This window comes from Alligator mississippiensis, chromosome 3 (genome assembly GCF_030867095.1).
Source record: "Alligator mississippiensis isolate rAllMis1 chromosome 3, rAllMis1, whole genome shotgun sequence".
In the NCBI taxonomy this organism is placed as follows: domain Eukaryota; kingdom Metazoa; phylum Chordata; order Crocodylia; family Alligatoridae; genus Alligator; species Alligator mississippiensis.
In genome coordinates, this window is record NC_081826.1 from 92207890 (window position 1) to 92224731 (window position 16842).

General features: G+C 39.1%; 1 protein-coding gene across 21 annotated transcripts in view; it reads right to left on the reverse strand.

Annotated features, from left to right (window-relative positions):
* Positions 1–3348: 3348 nt before the first annotated feature.
* The window catches only part of EPB41L3 (erythrocyte membrane protein band 4.1 like 3), a 142365-nt gene continuing 128871 nt past the window's right edge, over positions 3349–16842 (reverse strand). For 8 of the 21 annotated variants that reach the window (XM_059724206.1, XM_059724208.1, XM_059724204.1 and 5 more), the window contains 10 exons: positions 14765–14839; positions 14248–14349; positions 12769–13497; positions 12138–12260; positions 11238–11642; positions 10296–10430; positions 9409–9507; positions 7713–7793; positions 7329–7446; positions 3349–5985 (listed from right to left, as the gene is read on the reverse strand). In XM_059724206.1, coding sequence (XP_059580189.1) covers positions 7336–7446; positions 7713–7793; positions 9409–9507; positions 10296–10430; positions 11238–11642; positions 12138–12260; positions 12769–13497; positions 14248–14349; positions 14765–14839 — 1860 coding nt within the window. In that variant the 3' untranslated portion in view covers positions 3349–5985; positions 7329–7335. The remainder of the gene's footprint in view (positions 5986–7328; positions 7447–7712; positions 7794–9408; positions 9508–10295; positions 10431–11237; positions 11643–12137; positions 12261–12768; positions 13498–14247; positions 14350–14764; positions 14840–16842) is intronic. The other 13 variants (XM_059724218.1, XM_059724205.1, XM_059724220.1 and 10 more) reach the window with 10 other exon arrangements.

A 16842-nucleotide genomic window follows, 5' to 3' on the forward strand; every position in this document is an offset into this window, starting at 1 on the left:
ATATTTTTATGTAAGAATAGGCAGAATTGTAACTCGCTTTACAATTCTACTTAAATCTCTAGCTTGAGATGGGACTGCAAGTTGCATAGCTAATAATGGACTTATTGGCTGAATAGCTGTTCTATACATCACAGTTCTCTTTTCAGATGTGCCATAACCAGTCCCAGAAGGCAGACTTTGTGCTCTCAACCCAACTGGCATTTGGAACAGAATTGTAGCAGATGAAGTGAGAGAAATGTAGCAATCACAGCTTATAAAAAAAAGTACTACTGAACCTGGGCCACACAGCACTTTCAGGTGAAGTATACACAGCTGCTTGCCACGCAATGCATACGGTCTCCAAAAGGGGGGAGAGAGAGAGGAGAGAGTCAGGGGGGTGTTTAGACAAGCGGGTGTTGCCCTTTTTAGAACCCCTTCATAGGTTTGCTGAATTTAAAAATACCTTAGTCTAGACCCACTGTTGTACTGCCTCAGCTTATCTGGTAATGCTCAGCTGGGGCTCTGCTGCTGTAGCCAGGTAAAAGTGTCCTGTGTGGAGCCCAGAAACTGGTGGTGCAGAGCCCTTGAAGGGGTTTTGCAACACTCCAGGGTGCCAGGACACCCCAGTTGAGAAGCACTGGTTTAGACGAACCAAACTGAAAAACATAAGCACCTTCCTCAACCAGTGTTTTTTTGTCTATGTTTGCCAAGGAGATTCCTTGCTGTAAATTCAACTGTGATCAATGTTGCAGACAACATCAAAATTGGAGGAATTCAACGAGGGAGGCAAAGCTAAGCCGCAAAAGACTCTGGAAGGGTTAGAGAAGGCAGAGCTGCAAAGAACATGACAATCTACAACCAAGCAGATAAAATGATAGGCCTAAGAAAATTGTAGGTTTTCATTTCATCCAATCAATACTCAACGGATATTTTACTTTTGCTTCATATAACCAAGCATGATAGTGGTTGCAAGAGAAAGTGGATTCAGTATAGAAAGGTGGGAAAGAAGAGTGGAAACCCACTGAGCAGTGATTCCCAAATCAGGGTGTGACACAAAATCCTTTCTAGCATGCAATGGTGCCTTGCCCATGCCAGGATGCAAGCCATCACTCTTCCTCTCTACCACTGCTGGGCACCTGTGGCCCAGAGACAAGCAGGGCCCACAGCTGTTCCTTTCCCCCCACTCTCACTGCTCCTGTGCCAGCCTCTGTGCTCCCAGCAGTACGCTTTGCATGTCTGTTTGTGGACAGACAGATGAGCAGCCATGTGGGGTACAATTTTCAGTTTGGATCACCCCTCATTTCTCCCTTTCATGTGCTCCTGGGGCTGGCAGGAAGTGCTGTGGGTGTATGTAGCTCTGGCTGCCAGCATTGGAGACCCTGGAGGAACAGTACATATCCCCTCTGATACAGAGCTGGGGCTGCAATGGGGAAGATAAGGAAAAAATCAGGGCACAGTGGGGTGAGGTCTTGTGCCCATCTCAGCTGGCACCAACTAGATTCTTGCTGTTCCCCAGCCTGTGAGACCTTGAATTCCAAAGATATTATGAAGGGGCAGCTTGAGGCAAAAAAAAACTGGAAACAACTGCATTAGAGGATCTAAAATCAGAATATGAAAAAGTCTTACACATCCAGTCCAATAAACTGTATATGGCTTGACGCTTACCTTACATGGACTTTCTTTTCTTTTTATATACCACCAAAATGACTTAGATTAGCTGAAGAGTCTTTCACGGTATCAGTAGATTTTTGAGGACTGAAGACAGGTTTTAGTGTAGGATTTGAAGGTCAAGGGTCTTGCAGTTTGCCAAACTCTTTGGTTACTGAAGTATTAAAGCATGATATCAGTTTTGACCAAGCATCTGCTTGACTAATTGAATTGGAGATGTAGAAAAGGGTCACTGGAAATGTTTGCTGTGCCTGTTGCTGGTGTCTTCAATTAATGTTTTACAAATAACTTATGGAATGCATAGATGTTAGAGTGCGTGCATAAACCATTTTTAAAAAATAGATTAGAACTGCATTCAAGAGGATGTAAAACTAAGGCACTGGATTTAAATCCCAAGAAGCAGGGTTTACTCCTTATGTCTGATATAGACTTCTGTTCCTCTCATACAATACATAGTCTATCTGGGTACATCCCAATGAGCGTGTATGTGTGGCATGCAGCACTGCAGACCCATCTGCGGTGTTGCAAACTGCAGACAGTACACATGCAGGTGTTCACTGTGCTGCTAATTTGCAGTACAGAAGGTTTTGAAAACTCGTGCCTGAAAAAAGCAGGGTGGTGCATGTGGCAGTAGTGTGCACCACACAAAACCGGAGTCTGGCCATTTTGAACTACACTCCAGCTGCTGGCCAGGCACCGGATTCCTGCTACTGGCGCTCTGGGAAGCTCCCAGGTCAGGCTGCTGGGGCCAGCCCAGGTGCTCACCCCAGCCTCCTTTACCCCAGGGCAACTTGCCACGTGCCAGAATGTACGTGTATGAGCATTCCCCAGGGACAAGTAGCAGCAGCACAACTATATGCTGTGGCGATTTGTCCACAGGGAAATTAATGTGCGTGCTTGTCTGAACATGCCCTCTGTGCCTTAAGTACCCATCTATAAAAGGAAAATAATATTTCTCCACTGCCCCTTCTGATAGGAAAGGATAAAATGGTTATTGGCATCAGGGAAAAGCCAATACATTAAATTAAATGAATTGCTGAAATTGTGATTGCCACAATCTAAACAATACTAACTTTTATGGAGCAATTTTCTTGACCTACAGGTTGGCCTCATTGTCTGATTTGCCAAATATGCTAACAAGGAAAAATATTTTAATAAGGACTGAATGAGGACTACTCTCACAGCCGTCTGACAGAGCTGTGACTTGAACCACAAGACCTAAAGATATCAAAATTATGCTGACCTTATATCTGAATTTGGAAGCCCATCTGAAAAATTCCGATGATGCCAGAACTTGGTCAATATCATTACTCATCATTACAATAACCTCAAAAAGCTTCAGAGGAATAAAAAACAATTCCAAAGGATGAATATATATGTATATTTATATATGAGAAGCTTCGTATAAACACTTTGTGTGTGTAGAATGAACATACTTGCTATGTAGCCTTACTGCCTGATATGCAAATTCCACTAACTTCCAGCTGTGCATCAAGGTCCCTTATCTTAATGATGCAGAACAGGCAGCTCCCATAGTACTGTACTGTCTGAAATTATGATCCCTGTTTCTCCTTGTATCGGTCTGTGTATTAGTGATGGTGTTTTCAAACAATGCTGGTCTTGTGGCTGTTTGTTTGTATGGATTGCTGCAGGCATGGAAACTGGAAAAGGACCAAAGTGAGAAGAGACTGAGACAAAAGATAGCTGGTAGAAACAGGCAGGTATTCTTTATTTCATGTGGCACAGCGTTAGACAGACAACCCAAGAAACAGTTTCTAACAAAAACCAAAGCTATTATTTCCTAGGAACCATGCCCAGGAATTACCCTAGGCAAAGGTCTGCTGCTAACAGTGACGCTAAGAGGTCATTCATTGCCCATCCACTCTAATCTCCCCTTAATCAGCACGTGCTCAGGCCATAATGTAGCCATGAGTATCCTTTCTAAAGAGACTAACCTCATAAAGTTACAGTACCTTTAGATGGCATACATGCTGTACAGAATCACCAAAGTACAATCTCCTCAAGCCATGCTAAAATATAATGCTAAGGGTAAGTCTGGACAGAAGGCAGTATAGTAGCCTGTCACATTTCTCTGAGGTAATATAATGCTGTTTTTTAGCTGACCAGGTAAGGGACACCTGAGGGGAGACCAATATGGCTTCAGTGTCTATTTTTAAACTCCTTGATGCAGAAGCATGATCCTGGAATGTAGTCTGCTGAAAAATAGGATGGAAGCCTTCCATGTACAGCCATAACCTGGGCAGGGATGGGACAGGTGTAGGTGGGAAAAATGTGATTCTAACTTCACTGGGAAGGAACAGAATATACAGAGATATTTTCTTGTACATCTGCACGATTAGAAAGAAGGACATGAATGGATAACTTGGAGACTATGAACGTAACAGCACAATCTTTGCATTATCTATCATGTAATACGTGAGAGATGACTGCTTCATTGGAAGGGGAAAGTTACACAGAGCAAGATCTTGAACAAAAGACATGAAAAATGGATGAAGAGGGCATTTTAAGAGACTAAGGGCAGATCTCTAAAAGCCTTAGAAGATTATTTTGAATTATCTACAGATTCTCTTTATATATATATATATATATATATATTTATATATATACTCATATTTCCTTTCTAATTTAAGAAAATAAATATTTGTAATAAATCATAGGGTCAAATCCAGCCCTGCACTGAAGCTATTTTCACTTAATCTGTGTACATAATCAAGAACAACATTTTGCCTTGAATATCCTGGAAATTTTGCCTGTATTTATTCCTTGCAGTCCTACCTGGGTTTATTATGTTGTGGGTGGGTGAGTTAGCCTCCATGGATCTCTCTTGAATCACCACCAAGATATGGTCAGGGGGTAAAAGCAAGAGGAAACAGAATAATGAGGACCATCTTAAATAAATAATTTAATCGTGATTTAGTGCAAACATAAATGAAACAGATATGGATCAATGCTATAGTTTCATTGCAAGTTTTTAGCCAATTGTAAAACCCTTCATTTACTTTAAGAGAAACAGAGTCTACAGCTACAGAAAACAGAAGAAATTGGCCATTCCTTTTGCCTTGCAATCATTTTACCCAAAGGCATACATTTTCATCTAATTATCCCTTTGGGCCCCCTGCTAACTAAAAATGTAGCATTTTCCACTGAAGACAGGATGTGTCTACTATCAGATGAATAAAGCCTTTGATATCACACAAGTGTTACTTAGGTATGGACTATATATATATATAAATAAAAGCACTAGATTCTTTTAAACACAGAACAATACAATTTTAGATGCATTTACCACTTTTATTTCACTATGCAGAAACATACATTCACCATGTGTTGTGATGCAGCTGACAGTGTAATGGAGACTATATCCTTTTAATGGATATTATGACTGAATACTAATGAGGGGATGTTCTGTACAATTTAAGGCTTGGCTCTGAACTAGATAGTAAATGTTGACCAGGTTCTGAAATGATTTTTTTTCCTTTGAGAATTAAAAGGGAAAATTCAATTAAAAAAAAATCAGGCTTATTTCAGATTAATAATTTTGTAATGCTACAAGCTAAGGAAAATACAGTTTTTCTCCAAAATAACTACAAAGAATTTACAGGGTTAAGAGTTGTAAGGGGGTGTCTGGTAGCTGACTGTAACTCTGAACAATGCTGACAAAAAAAATTAAAATTGAGTTAATAAGCTAAAATCATCACTACCTCATAAGGTATTTAGTCAGGTATACAAAGCACATTTTGTAAGCATTTAAATATTTTGATAAGATTAAAGATTCATCATTGTTGGGCAATAATAAAACCAGATGAAACAGACAGAAGATTCAAGTTGTTTACTGAATAAACTGTGTTATTGGTACATCTAATGTGTGGTAAAACATCATACACCGTACCTATACAGCTTCTAGCTTTTTTAGGGTAATCTTCATTTACAGTCTTCGTAAACAAAAGGTTTGCCACCTAACAAATTTAAAGTTGTTTAGACTTTTGTAAACTGTGAAAGGCATGAACTGTTTGTGTGTTACATAAGATCACTGTTTATACTGTTTATGAACGTGCAGGTATAGCTGAAAACTTAGACATTTTATGAAAATTAAAAATGCTGCTTTTTTGTAATTTTATCGTTGCTTCATGCAATAGTTTTACTGATGCGGATTCAGATTGCTTTCTATGGGAGGGTATCTCTGCCAGTGTCTTATTAGCAGTCAAGATCAATTCTTCTTTTCCATGGACAGACATAAGTCAGTCTGATTAGAACTGAGATTCCATATAGGCTCTGGTATTCCTAATGGTGTGGATTCATATGCAAGCTAAATTATTCCTGTAGGAAAGAGAACTGTGTTAATCGTATAAACCAGCTGCATTTGTGTCCAAATCAAAGCTGCAAAATGACTTATGTTCAATACTTCAGGGAACAAAAGACATTTAAAAAAAAGCTACATTCTAGTATAAGTAACTGCTAACCAGGCAACCTGATCCCAAGCCCATTGATGTCAATGGAAATATTCCTATCGACTTCCATGAGATTTGAACCAGGTCATGTTCTAACTGAAAGAACTAGCTGAATACCACAGTGGTTATTGGTACTCACTCCTTAAAGATTAGTTCCATCTTCCAAAGTAAATAGTAGTGAGCCACATTTACGTAAAGCTTATATTTTCTTATCTGAAGCAGAAGAAAGCAATAACTTTTCAAAAGATGCTATGCCTCATACCCTGTTACTTATACCAAATGCTAAAGAATACGTAGTGCTATGTATACATGCTTTCTACATAAGGAATATGTAATAAGATGCTGCTATGAATTCAAATAAATTCGACACGCAGCCATTTTTAGTTATTTTTCTTTTTTGCATAACAGCATTCAAAGCAACCTATGGGATGATGCTGGCATTAACAGTTCTTGCATAGCAAGTTAGTTAGTATGCATGATATGTTTTTGCATATACAGTAAATACAATACTACCAAGACACCTGTGTTTAGCCAAACACAGCTAAAGAACATGCCCTGACTGAAGAAAGCTAGACACAAGAAAAGCTGCATTATTATCTCATCCTGAGAAACAATGCCACTTTAAAGCATAAAAGGTCCTTTAAATATACACGGAAGCAAAGCATCCAAATACTGACACATTACAAAACCAAACAACTATATTTATACAAGTTGGGATTAGAAGCCTCAATTCTGACATAATTGTCCTTAAACATTGGAAAATGTTATCCAATTTGAATTCTGGTCATCTCCCTTGGCATTTTAAAAGTGTATTAAAATGCACACCTTTAAGAACAAAACACTTTTGTTCTTAAGTCATGTACAGACGGACAGCAGGATTCAGACTTGAGGGTTAGAAAGTACAGGAATACATAGCATGGATAAAGAATAATATTCAGAGAGCCAACCAAAGCAAATGACTAAGTTCCATTTCTCTAACTGGCATTATTAAACAAAGAAAAACATTTAGAACCACATGCATATTATTTAGATTTAAAGTAGATTTCAGAAGTAATTCTCATTTATATACCAGCACTCAAATAATATATTTCTATAATATACGCAAATGCCAGTGAGAGAAAGGAAAAAGCAAGAGGTGAATTATGGAAGGAGAATGACCTTTGTCACATGCTATCTTGTTAAGTACCTTGGAAAATCATCTAGTCTTCTTACCTGTGGGTCAATCCTCCCCATCTTCTGGTGTGATTTCTGTCTCTTTATGTACCACTACTTTGGTCACTGACATGTCAGGGTGCTGCTCTTTGGCCTCTTTAATTGCCTGAGCCAGCGCCTAAGCCCATGGAAACCACAGAAGGGCAAAAACAAAAAGGAGGTGGAACATGCATGATCAGTAGCAAGGTGAAGAGATTCATGATCAATTACACAATTTACAAATGAGGAAAGATGATTAAAATATGAAATATATTGTCATTGATTTAAACACTAAAATCAGCTTACTTTAAGATGTGTCAGTATGAACTGTGTCTTTTAAAGCATATGGTTACATATACTTTCTGATAGACTTTGGGGCACTACTTAGTACCTTAAATACCCCACCTGATCATGGTCAATGTCTGCATCTCCAGTGATGACTATTCGCTTTTCAATTCTTGTCTCTGAGATGCCTCCTTTCACAGTCTAAACAGAAAAAATAAATACAAATCAATGTCCGCACTTAGTAGTGCTGCTGCTTGTTCAAAGAAGAAACAGTTCAAGAATCCAGCAATAGTGGAACAGGGACAATTCACCTTGCAGGACTCTCAGAAGTGTTTCATACCCTTATACATATTATTTATTATACATCAGATATGTCAAAACGTTCAGCATCGATTGCAAGTCTACCACAAAAAGCAGGGCTGTCCATAAGTGGCTGAGGGCTGCATGTGCCATGGACTGCATGCTGCATACCCCCATCCATTGTAGCTTGTGTTGCCCTGCTGCAAAGTGTGCCTGGGTGCCTCTCCCCTCCCCTTCCCCCTCACCTGCTATACCATGTTCTTGGGTGTCGCCCCCAATCTGCACCACGTGAATGCTACATAACCCAGCCTCAGTCCCCACATGAATCCTAGTCTCCCCAGCCTCAGTTCCCACACTGAATCATTCCTCTCTGGTGCCATAGGCAATGCTGTCAGTTGTGCAATGCTGCATGGTCCTGCACCAACTGCCAGAGTGAAAGAGGGGGAGCCAGAGGAAGCCAAAGACTGGCTGCTTTTGTAGTTAGAGCAATGAAAAGAGTGACAGCCAGGTGGGAGCCCAAGGGCTACAATTTAACCCCTTGTGGGTTACCTGTGGACCACCCATTAGACATCCTTGACAAAGAATAGCAAGTATGTATATCGCATTTACACACACACAGCGAGTGAAGCACAAGGCCTTTGCTCCTCAACTACTCAAGCAGTGAATGGACCTTTGTGTGGTTCTCCTACAGCACTGGTCACCAACCAGTGGATCTCAATCCACTAGTAGATCTTAGAGCTTCTCGCGGTAGATCTCAGAGGCTCTTGAAGTTAATCCGAGACTGGGCTGGGGGGCTGAGTGCTCTCATGCATGAATGTGCATGCCCCAGCCCAGGAGGTCAGTCCATGGGGGAGGGAAGAGGTGGGGGCTAGACTGAGGTCCCTGCGGTGAGGTACAGTGCCACAGAGGCAGAAGCAGGGGTAAGTTGAGTGGAGCCCCGGCCAGGTGGGACTTACCTGCTGTGGAGGTTTGCCCCCAAATAATTTTTTGTCCCTCTGCCTCGATCTGCTCCCCCCCCCGCCCTTTCCCCCAGACTTATCTGCTGGGTTGGGGGGGAAGGGGGAGGGGCAGGGGCAGCAGTGCACGGTAGATCTTGGGTTACTTTTAAATGCCAAATGTGATCTCCTACTTAAAAAGGTTGGAGACCACTGTCCTACAGAGATGAATTCTGTTCCCCATTAGATTTAATTGAAGTTCTACCATTAGCTTAAATGGAAGGAAGTATGGTCCTAGGCATCAGGTTGCCAATCCAGGGCACAGGAGTTGTGGGTTCCATAATGTACTCTGCCACAGACTTCCCCTCTGTTGGCATGTTGCCAAACAATTCCTTTCCTCACAGAGATGTTGTGAGAAGCTTAAGCTACAGCAGCGGGAACTGAATTGGCACCTAAGATGGACAGGATTCCACCCAGAGAATAGCTATACTCTGAAATAAATACTGTTTTTGTATTGTCAAAATTGCAAAAATACATATTCTAGGAATAACCCCCCTCCCCACCATTTTTTGAAAACTTACTTTGGTGATATGTGTAGTAGTTGTAGTGCTGGTAGTTTCAGATGTGATAGTTTGTGCACTCATCAGTACACCTGGGTCTAAGTCGGCACCGGAATCCATCTAAAAAAAAAGTACCTCATGAAAAAATGTTCAAGCAGCAGAAAGTATTATCTATATTACAGTTTCCTATCTGTATAATTCTGGAGAAGGAGAGTGCCTAGCAATACAAAACTAATTGCTCTCAGACTATTTTAATAAAACTGATGGACTATTCTGTCAAAGATCTGTAATTCGCTCAAAGCACTTTACAAATACTACCCATTCAAGCCTTATTGTAGTGCTGTGAAACATTCAAGGGATAGGCAGAGATGTCTTTACCCACCACTGAAATATAGTATCTCCTAAGGAGGAGTACAGCAGTGTTACAAAATACATACACATTGCATATGACAATTTACAGCACAAAGATATGTATATGCATTTGGAATTTCACAGATAATTTGGATAGACAGGCAGAATATAGTTGTATTCTCCAGCTCCAGTAATCATGTTGCAGTTCCATGTAAACCTGAGGATTAACATCCTTAATCCTAGAAGTCAGGGATCTTGACCACAGTGCACCTTTCATAAAACTTAGATATTATTTCATGTTTTCATCCCAGTTTTTTCATTACATGGTATTGTATGTTTGACAGTACTTCCACTTGTATTACAATGCATCTTACTCAGTTTTTCTTGAGGCTATGTGCCTAACAGGCTCCAAAAATCTGTAGCCTAAACACCATTTACAAAAAGACAAATAAGGGTAAGACTACATTTATACCTACTTCAGGTTTACTATTGGCAACACTTATTTAACGGTGTAGTGACTTACACCAAGGTACTATTCAGCTTTTGCAGTTTCTTACCTGTGAAGATTCATATGTAATGGTTTTTGTTTCTGTATGAACTACTGGCACTTCCTTGGTAGAAACTTCAAGATTCTCCCCACCTGAGGAAACACTGCTAAAACTGATAGTCTCTGTCTTCACAACTGGTGACTGCTTGAACAGAAAAGCAATTGGAGCATTCATTAAAGCTTTCAAATTTATCACATAGATTTTTTCAAATGTTTTGGTTAGGAAGTAAAAAATAATAAAAAAAGTGCTCTGCACTATGGAAAGGGGAAAAACCTCATTATAAGGATACATACTCATACATATGTCAGCAGTACTCCAAGGCAGCGTATAAAGCTAATGAATTGGCCTAATGAAATCCACATTTAGAAAAGATGCTAATATTAAAAAAGGTTCAAAATGACAGGACAACAGATTTCTATTTAGGCTTGTTTTCTTGCAATTCTCTCTCAGAAAGTGAAGGTCATGTTAAACCCTTAGTATAAATACGTTTAGAAATCATCTTAATGGCATTAAAGTGTGAAATACAAAATCTGGGTAGTTAAGCTAAGGTAAATTATTTTCAGGGGTACCAAATAAGAGAAAACAGGTTATTTTCTGTTCCTTCTGGAAAAGCGAACTCCTACAAATATTAATGAACTTGCCAAAAGACAATGCAAACTGCTCCATCTCCTTATTGTTATGTAACCAACATTAAAGGCCAAATATAAGAAGTTGGTCATTAGCATGGGGAACACTGTTTGACAAAATTTTGCCAACAATGGAAACCAGCAACAAGCCTCATTAACTGCCATGCAAGGAGGGAACAAGAGGAGAAACAAACTGCTCACTGTAAAGACGTTGCAGAGTAATCTACATTTGTTTTATTTAACTCTTCATCAGTGAAGTTAATTTAATCCAATCCTGCAACCATTTTACTGTAATGAAGAAACAAGGGATTATTAAACGAATTACCTCAAAGTGAGGTTTTCTTTCCAATGAATCTGAAAGGTGGCCTGTCGCACTCTGCTCCTCCTCATGAGCATGAGAAGCAGAAGCAATTTCTTCCTGTTTGGTTACAGCTTTATCAGCCTCCTCCCTTTTTTCCTCCTCGGCCCCCACAGTCACTGCAGAGCCCTCTTTCCCTAGAAAACTAGCAGCAGCAGCAGCAGCAGCAGCAGAAACAGCAGGTACTGCCTGTTCTTTAGCATCCAGCTCATCTCCAGCCACTGTAGCAGTATCCCCACTTGCATGCACACTTTTCACATGTCTCTCCTCAACTATTACGGTCTCCTGCACAACCTTCTCCATTGCATCCAGATGCAGTTCCACCTCTTCTTTCACTTCATCTGCTTGTTGACTTATCTTTGTTTCCACTTTCTGTAGGAAGAAAACAAAATCTGAATGTCAGGTGTGGAGAATAAAACCTATCAGAGCTCTTACTGCCAACACACTAAATACAGGTAATAAAAGATTATTCAGCTTTGCCAACTGGTGTCTCCTGAAGAGTTTAGTTTTCCACTTTAAGGTAATTATAATGGCACATATGCAAAATAAAGCAAATTAGCATTTTAAAAGGAGAAGCTTTACAATATTCTCATTTGCATCAATGTCTTAATTTTCCAACAGTAAAAAAGACACCTTATAAAATGAGTTAAATGCAAACTTAAAGCTGACTAGAACTTGACTTTTTGATAAGGCTTCTGTTGGTGATCTAGCTTTAAAAGGCACATTAAGCATCTGCATTAATATTAACTGTGCAGATTCTAAATTCTCTGAGAGGTCAAATATTTATGTGCAAATATAGGGAAGAAAAGAAACCAAAAAATCAGCGGCGTGCAATTATTAAATTCATGGATGAAATCAAACGGCCACCTGAGCCCAGCTATGGGGAGCAGAAGTAACCCCTCCTATGAACTCAGTTGGTTTTCTGGCAGACTCTATTAAACTGAAGATATCTGAACCATCCAAGGTTTTTTCACCAGAAGACTGTTTAGTCTAAGTAGACAAAGAAATGTAGAGTCATACACAAAAGAAAGGCAGACATACAAACACAGATATGCTAACAGACAAAACTGGAGGCTGAGACAGAGGAAAAGAGGCGAAGGTCACAGGGACAGAAAGGTAGAAAACAGGAAAAGAATGGGAAAATAAATTAGCACACATTCGTTATGACTAGAAGCAGTTGTCTAAAAGCATAATTGTTAGCACTGGGATTTTGCTGGTTCAAGCAAACCTTTTTTCTTTATTATCAGCCACAGCAGCAATATTACATTTCAGTAATGTGACTCTTTAAATAAACTTGAAAGGTTTAAAGCCTGATAATGCCCGCTTTGACCGTGGTTCTGATTTAAATCATGAGGAAAAAAAATAAGCTTGGGTTGCCTGTTGTCAACATAAAACCAAGCAGCAAGAGAACTGAAAGGCAGGGTAGTGTGAGGGTATTGACTAAAGAAGTCATGCTTTAATTTTTAAACTGTGGCACAAACTCAAAGCCACTTGTTACCACTACTCTTGATGCAGACGAGTCAGTAACATAGTGAGCAGTAGCAATGGTAAATGGCTGTTCTCTGGAATATCTCCACTCAGACAGGCTCTTATCTTTCCGATCAAATGCCCCTGCTTTTAGGGCTTCACTGTCAAGGTGTTTTTCTGCTCTGCCAGTCTGAAAACTTCCCAGTGTACCATGCAACTGCAAATCCTGGTCCATCTTTTGTGCCTTCTTCAAAGTTTCTTCTTCAGGACTATGCAACTGAGATTCTGCTTCCTTTATGGGTGTCAAAGATTCAGACAGCTTCCTCTTCGTGCTTTGCACATCGGATACCCGCCTAGCTTTCTCATCGGTGCCAGGCTCTAGAAGTTCATATTCAGCCACTACTGGAATGATCTTCACAGATTCTTGCACTTCCCTCTCCAATTTCTGAAAGGCGTCTAGTGAAGATTGTATTGTTTTCTCTCCCTCTTTAGCTTTACTTGTCATGATTACAATTTTCCCGGATACTGTATCATACGACTTTCCTAAGGTGTACATTTTCTGTTTATTCTCCTCTTTGGATTGCATTTCACTTTCCAAGTCCTCAAAGCTCTGCATTAGAATGGTACTGGATTTTAATATCTCAGCTGGAATGTCACTTTTACGGCTCACAGTCATTACTTTGTATGGCACTTTTTTTTTCGATTCACCATCAACTACCTCAGAGGGTATTTTGTCTATAATAACCCAATCCTCAGTGCCCTATATTTGAAATATAAAAGCTAAATTAGAATATCTAATGGATTATCTTTGTTTCAGGAACACCAAAATATTAAATCTTTTAGGAAATGCATGGTGGGTATTTTGAAACATGTAATAACTTCTACCAAATATTTGGTAGAGACAATAAAGTAAACTTATAACAATTTGCACTTTTATTTAAAAACTTCTTTTTAATCCTTTGGAAAGGGCATTTACAATATGGGAACAAAAATACTTCACACTCCCTTTTATTGCATTCATTTTCAGTTGAACAGCATTTAAAATGTTTTGTATTTTAAAAATAATCTGATTGGCCATTTATGAATTTTTTAATAATCCTGGGTTTAAAGTCATATATCAACAACGTACCCATATTTCTATAAAATATTTACAAAATAATGTAAGCTAAGCAAGTAATTTATTCCCCAGTTAATACAAACACTTTTTAAATGAAATGTTTTGGGGTCTCAGAACAGTACATGTTTGTACACACCTGTAATGTCAGATAAATTTTCTGGTTCTTATTAAAAAATGAAGTTCCTTAACATGATATAAATGGAGTTCTACAATATACTAAATGCCTGAAGCATTACAACTATTATTTGAGAATAATGCAAAACTATCTTTTCTCTAAATACAAATATGCTATGTGACTTATTTCAAAAGCATACTCGTTTTACATGACCCTAGAATAGTTTTATATTTAACTAAACAAATGTGTTGGTTTAAATCAAATGAATTAAAAATAACCTCTAGGGATGATGGGACACTTTTCTGGATAATGATTTGATGAGAAGTAACCACAGTGCCAGCAGATTCTCCTTCCTGCAGCTTCTTCTCTATCTCCCTTGGCTAATGGAAAAATCAATAAGAATTCAAAATTCATCATCATTCAAGATAAGCTGAATTCACTTGACAGTATAAAGGAGATTCATTCTAATGACAACAGTGCCTTGCTTAGTGCAATGTTTTTAGTGAGACTCTGCAATGGCATGCAAAATGGGAAAGTAAAAAGCACAAAACCAAACAACCAACACACAAACAAAACCCAACTCTATGTGAGTAAATCTGTCAGTATAAGGAAATATTTTTCTATTAGCCAAAAATTTTAGATGATATCTCATTATCGCCAACATTCTATTCACAAAATTCATACTTACCTTTGGAACATTTATTTAAAAATTTAGGTTTTGAAAAGGAAAATGGTAAAAAAGGTAAATTTGTACCAGTCTATTTGATTGCTCTAGAAATCGTGCTTTGATTTTACCTGGGATTCAAGGAATGTGGTACTTCCCTTCTGCAAAAATATAAGTTTTCCAGATTTTTCCCTGTCTTCTTTGGTCTAATGAAAGAGAAAGAGCTGAGGAGATAGTTTTGATCTTATACCATATTAGTCAACAATATTTTAAACATACAAGTATAAGCAAACTGTTAATAGACAGGCTATATTTCATTTGAGAAACTAACAAAACAGGAATTAGTACAAGCAGAATTTTTTTCAGCAGAATCATTAAGAATCTCTTGAATCAGACCCTGCTGGTAAAACAGGACGTGGAGATGGATTTTATGTGGCAGGCTCCAAGTTTAATAACTTAATGGGTATCAGTAGCATGTATCCACCCCATTTCATATACCAGAAGTTAACTTGATCCAGTAAGAGGTTATGAGGCTCCACCATATAAACAGTATCTGGGAGCAGATCCTTCATCCTGCTCACTCTGCGCACACACACTTCATTTGGAGGGGCAGAATGAGAGGGGGTGGGGAGGACGAGAATGACAGATGGTACTCAGGAAACCTCAGACTGAAAACTTCAGGTCCCTCCCACCTACTCACCTTACAGGCACCAGGTCCATCACTAAAATGCCACATCTCATCTATCTCTGGGAGCCAGCTCTTAAACATTGGACTAGCAAAAGTTTCTTATAAAACGGAAAAATAAAAAGTCCTATTCTTTTTAACCCTAACGGTGCCTCCACAAAGAAAAGAGGCAATGCAAGGAGGACTGGCACATCACTGTAAATCTGGCCCAAAAGGAAAACATTTTGTATTAATACTGATTAGATATCCAGCATCATGGCAACACAACTTGTTCACGATAGCTACAGTGAGGCAGTGGGATGAGATGAAAGGGCAAGGTGCTCCTGCAGCCAAGAGGAAAGATTAAATTATTGGGAGAAAGTGAAGAGGCCAATCAGCTTGAAGTCCTCAAGGCCAACCAATGAATACAAGAACCTGAAGAAGCGGGGCCAGCTCCAGTATCCTCCTACCCCGTCACACCTAAGAGTGACACAAGCCCTCTTTTGGTTTGACCAACATCCTCTGCCTTTACTTGTTCACACTGGGTGAAGATATACTCTGCTGCCCTCCTCACTCCTGGGGCTGTCTACTCTTTTTGCAGTGAGACCAAGTATCTCCTCAGATTGGGGGACTGGGATTTTTGACAAACCTATCCACTCACTATAACAGTCATTTTTTTGTTTTTACAAGTAGTACTACAAAAGTGATAATATGTTAATCTCTCAATATTTACCATGATGTATGTTCTACATTATGCAATGAAAAAATGTGAATGCTGTCATTTTGCTTACAGACACGTAATATACAGAACTTCATAGAAAACTGGCAAAGGTGATGATGAGATCTGTAGCTTTTCTTCTGTAGGTTGCTAGGTCTGTCTTAATTCAGGTCAACAGTCAGTTATTATTTGGCTGCTTCTCATTAGCTCGAACATTAGCCCATGAGCCAGGGGTTGAGGTATTAAAAGCAATGTTTCCTGTTTTTTCCCCCTCACTGCATTGTGACACTGACTAATGACCTTTCAAGGGGATAAGAATGAAAACAACTGTACATAAAATGCTCAAAATACCCAAACTGACAAGAAATTCAGATATTACTTCCTCCACTCTTGTTTCATTACAGATATCTTAGGTGTTATAGGCAAACCTATCAAACATTTTAAAAAGGATGTGGGATTTAAAAAAAACAAAAAACAAAAACAAACAAACAAAAAAACCCCCAAAAAACACTGACCCCGTATTTTGGCCTTCTGGTTACAAATTCTGTTGCTTTCCTTCCATTGAGTCTCCTTTCAGAATGTAAGGTAGTGCTACTGACGTAGAAAAAGTCCGAAACCTCCCTGACAGACACTTGTCTCAGTGTCATACTTAAGCTGGTTGGTGAAGAGAGACAAGGTACTCTGCTGTGTTTAGGTATGCTGTTGTGTTTTGTGAGCCCATCAAAGTTTGGAATTCACCTATCCTCAGTCCAAAACAACACCAATCTTTAAGCATTTTGCTAAGATTCATATATGAGGATAAGATTTAGGAGTACAGCTTATGTTTA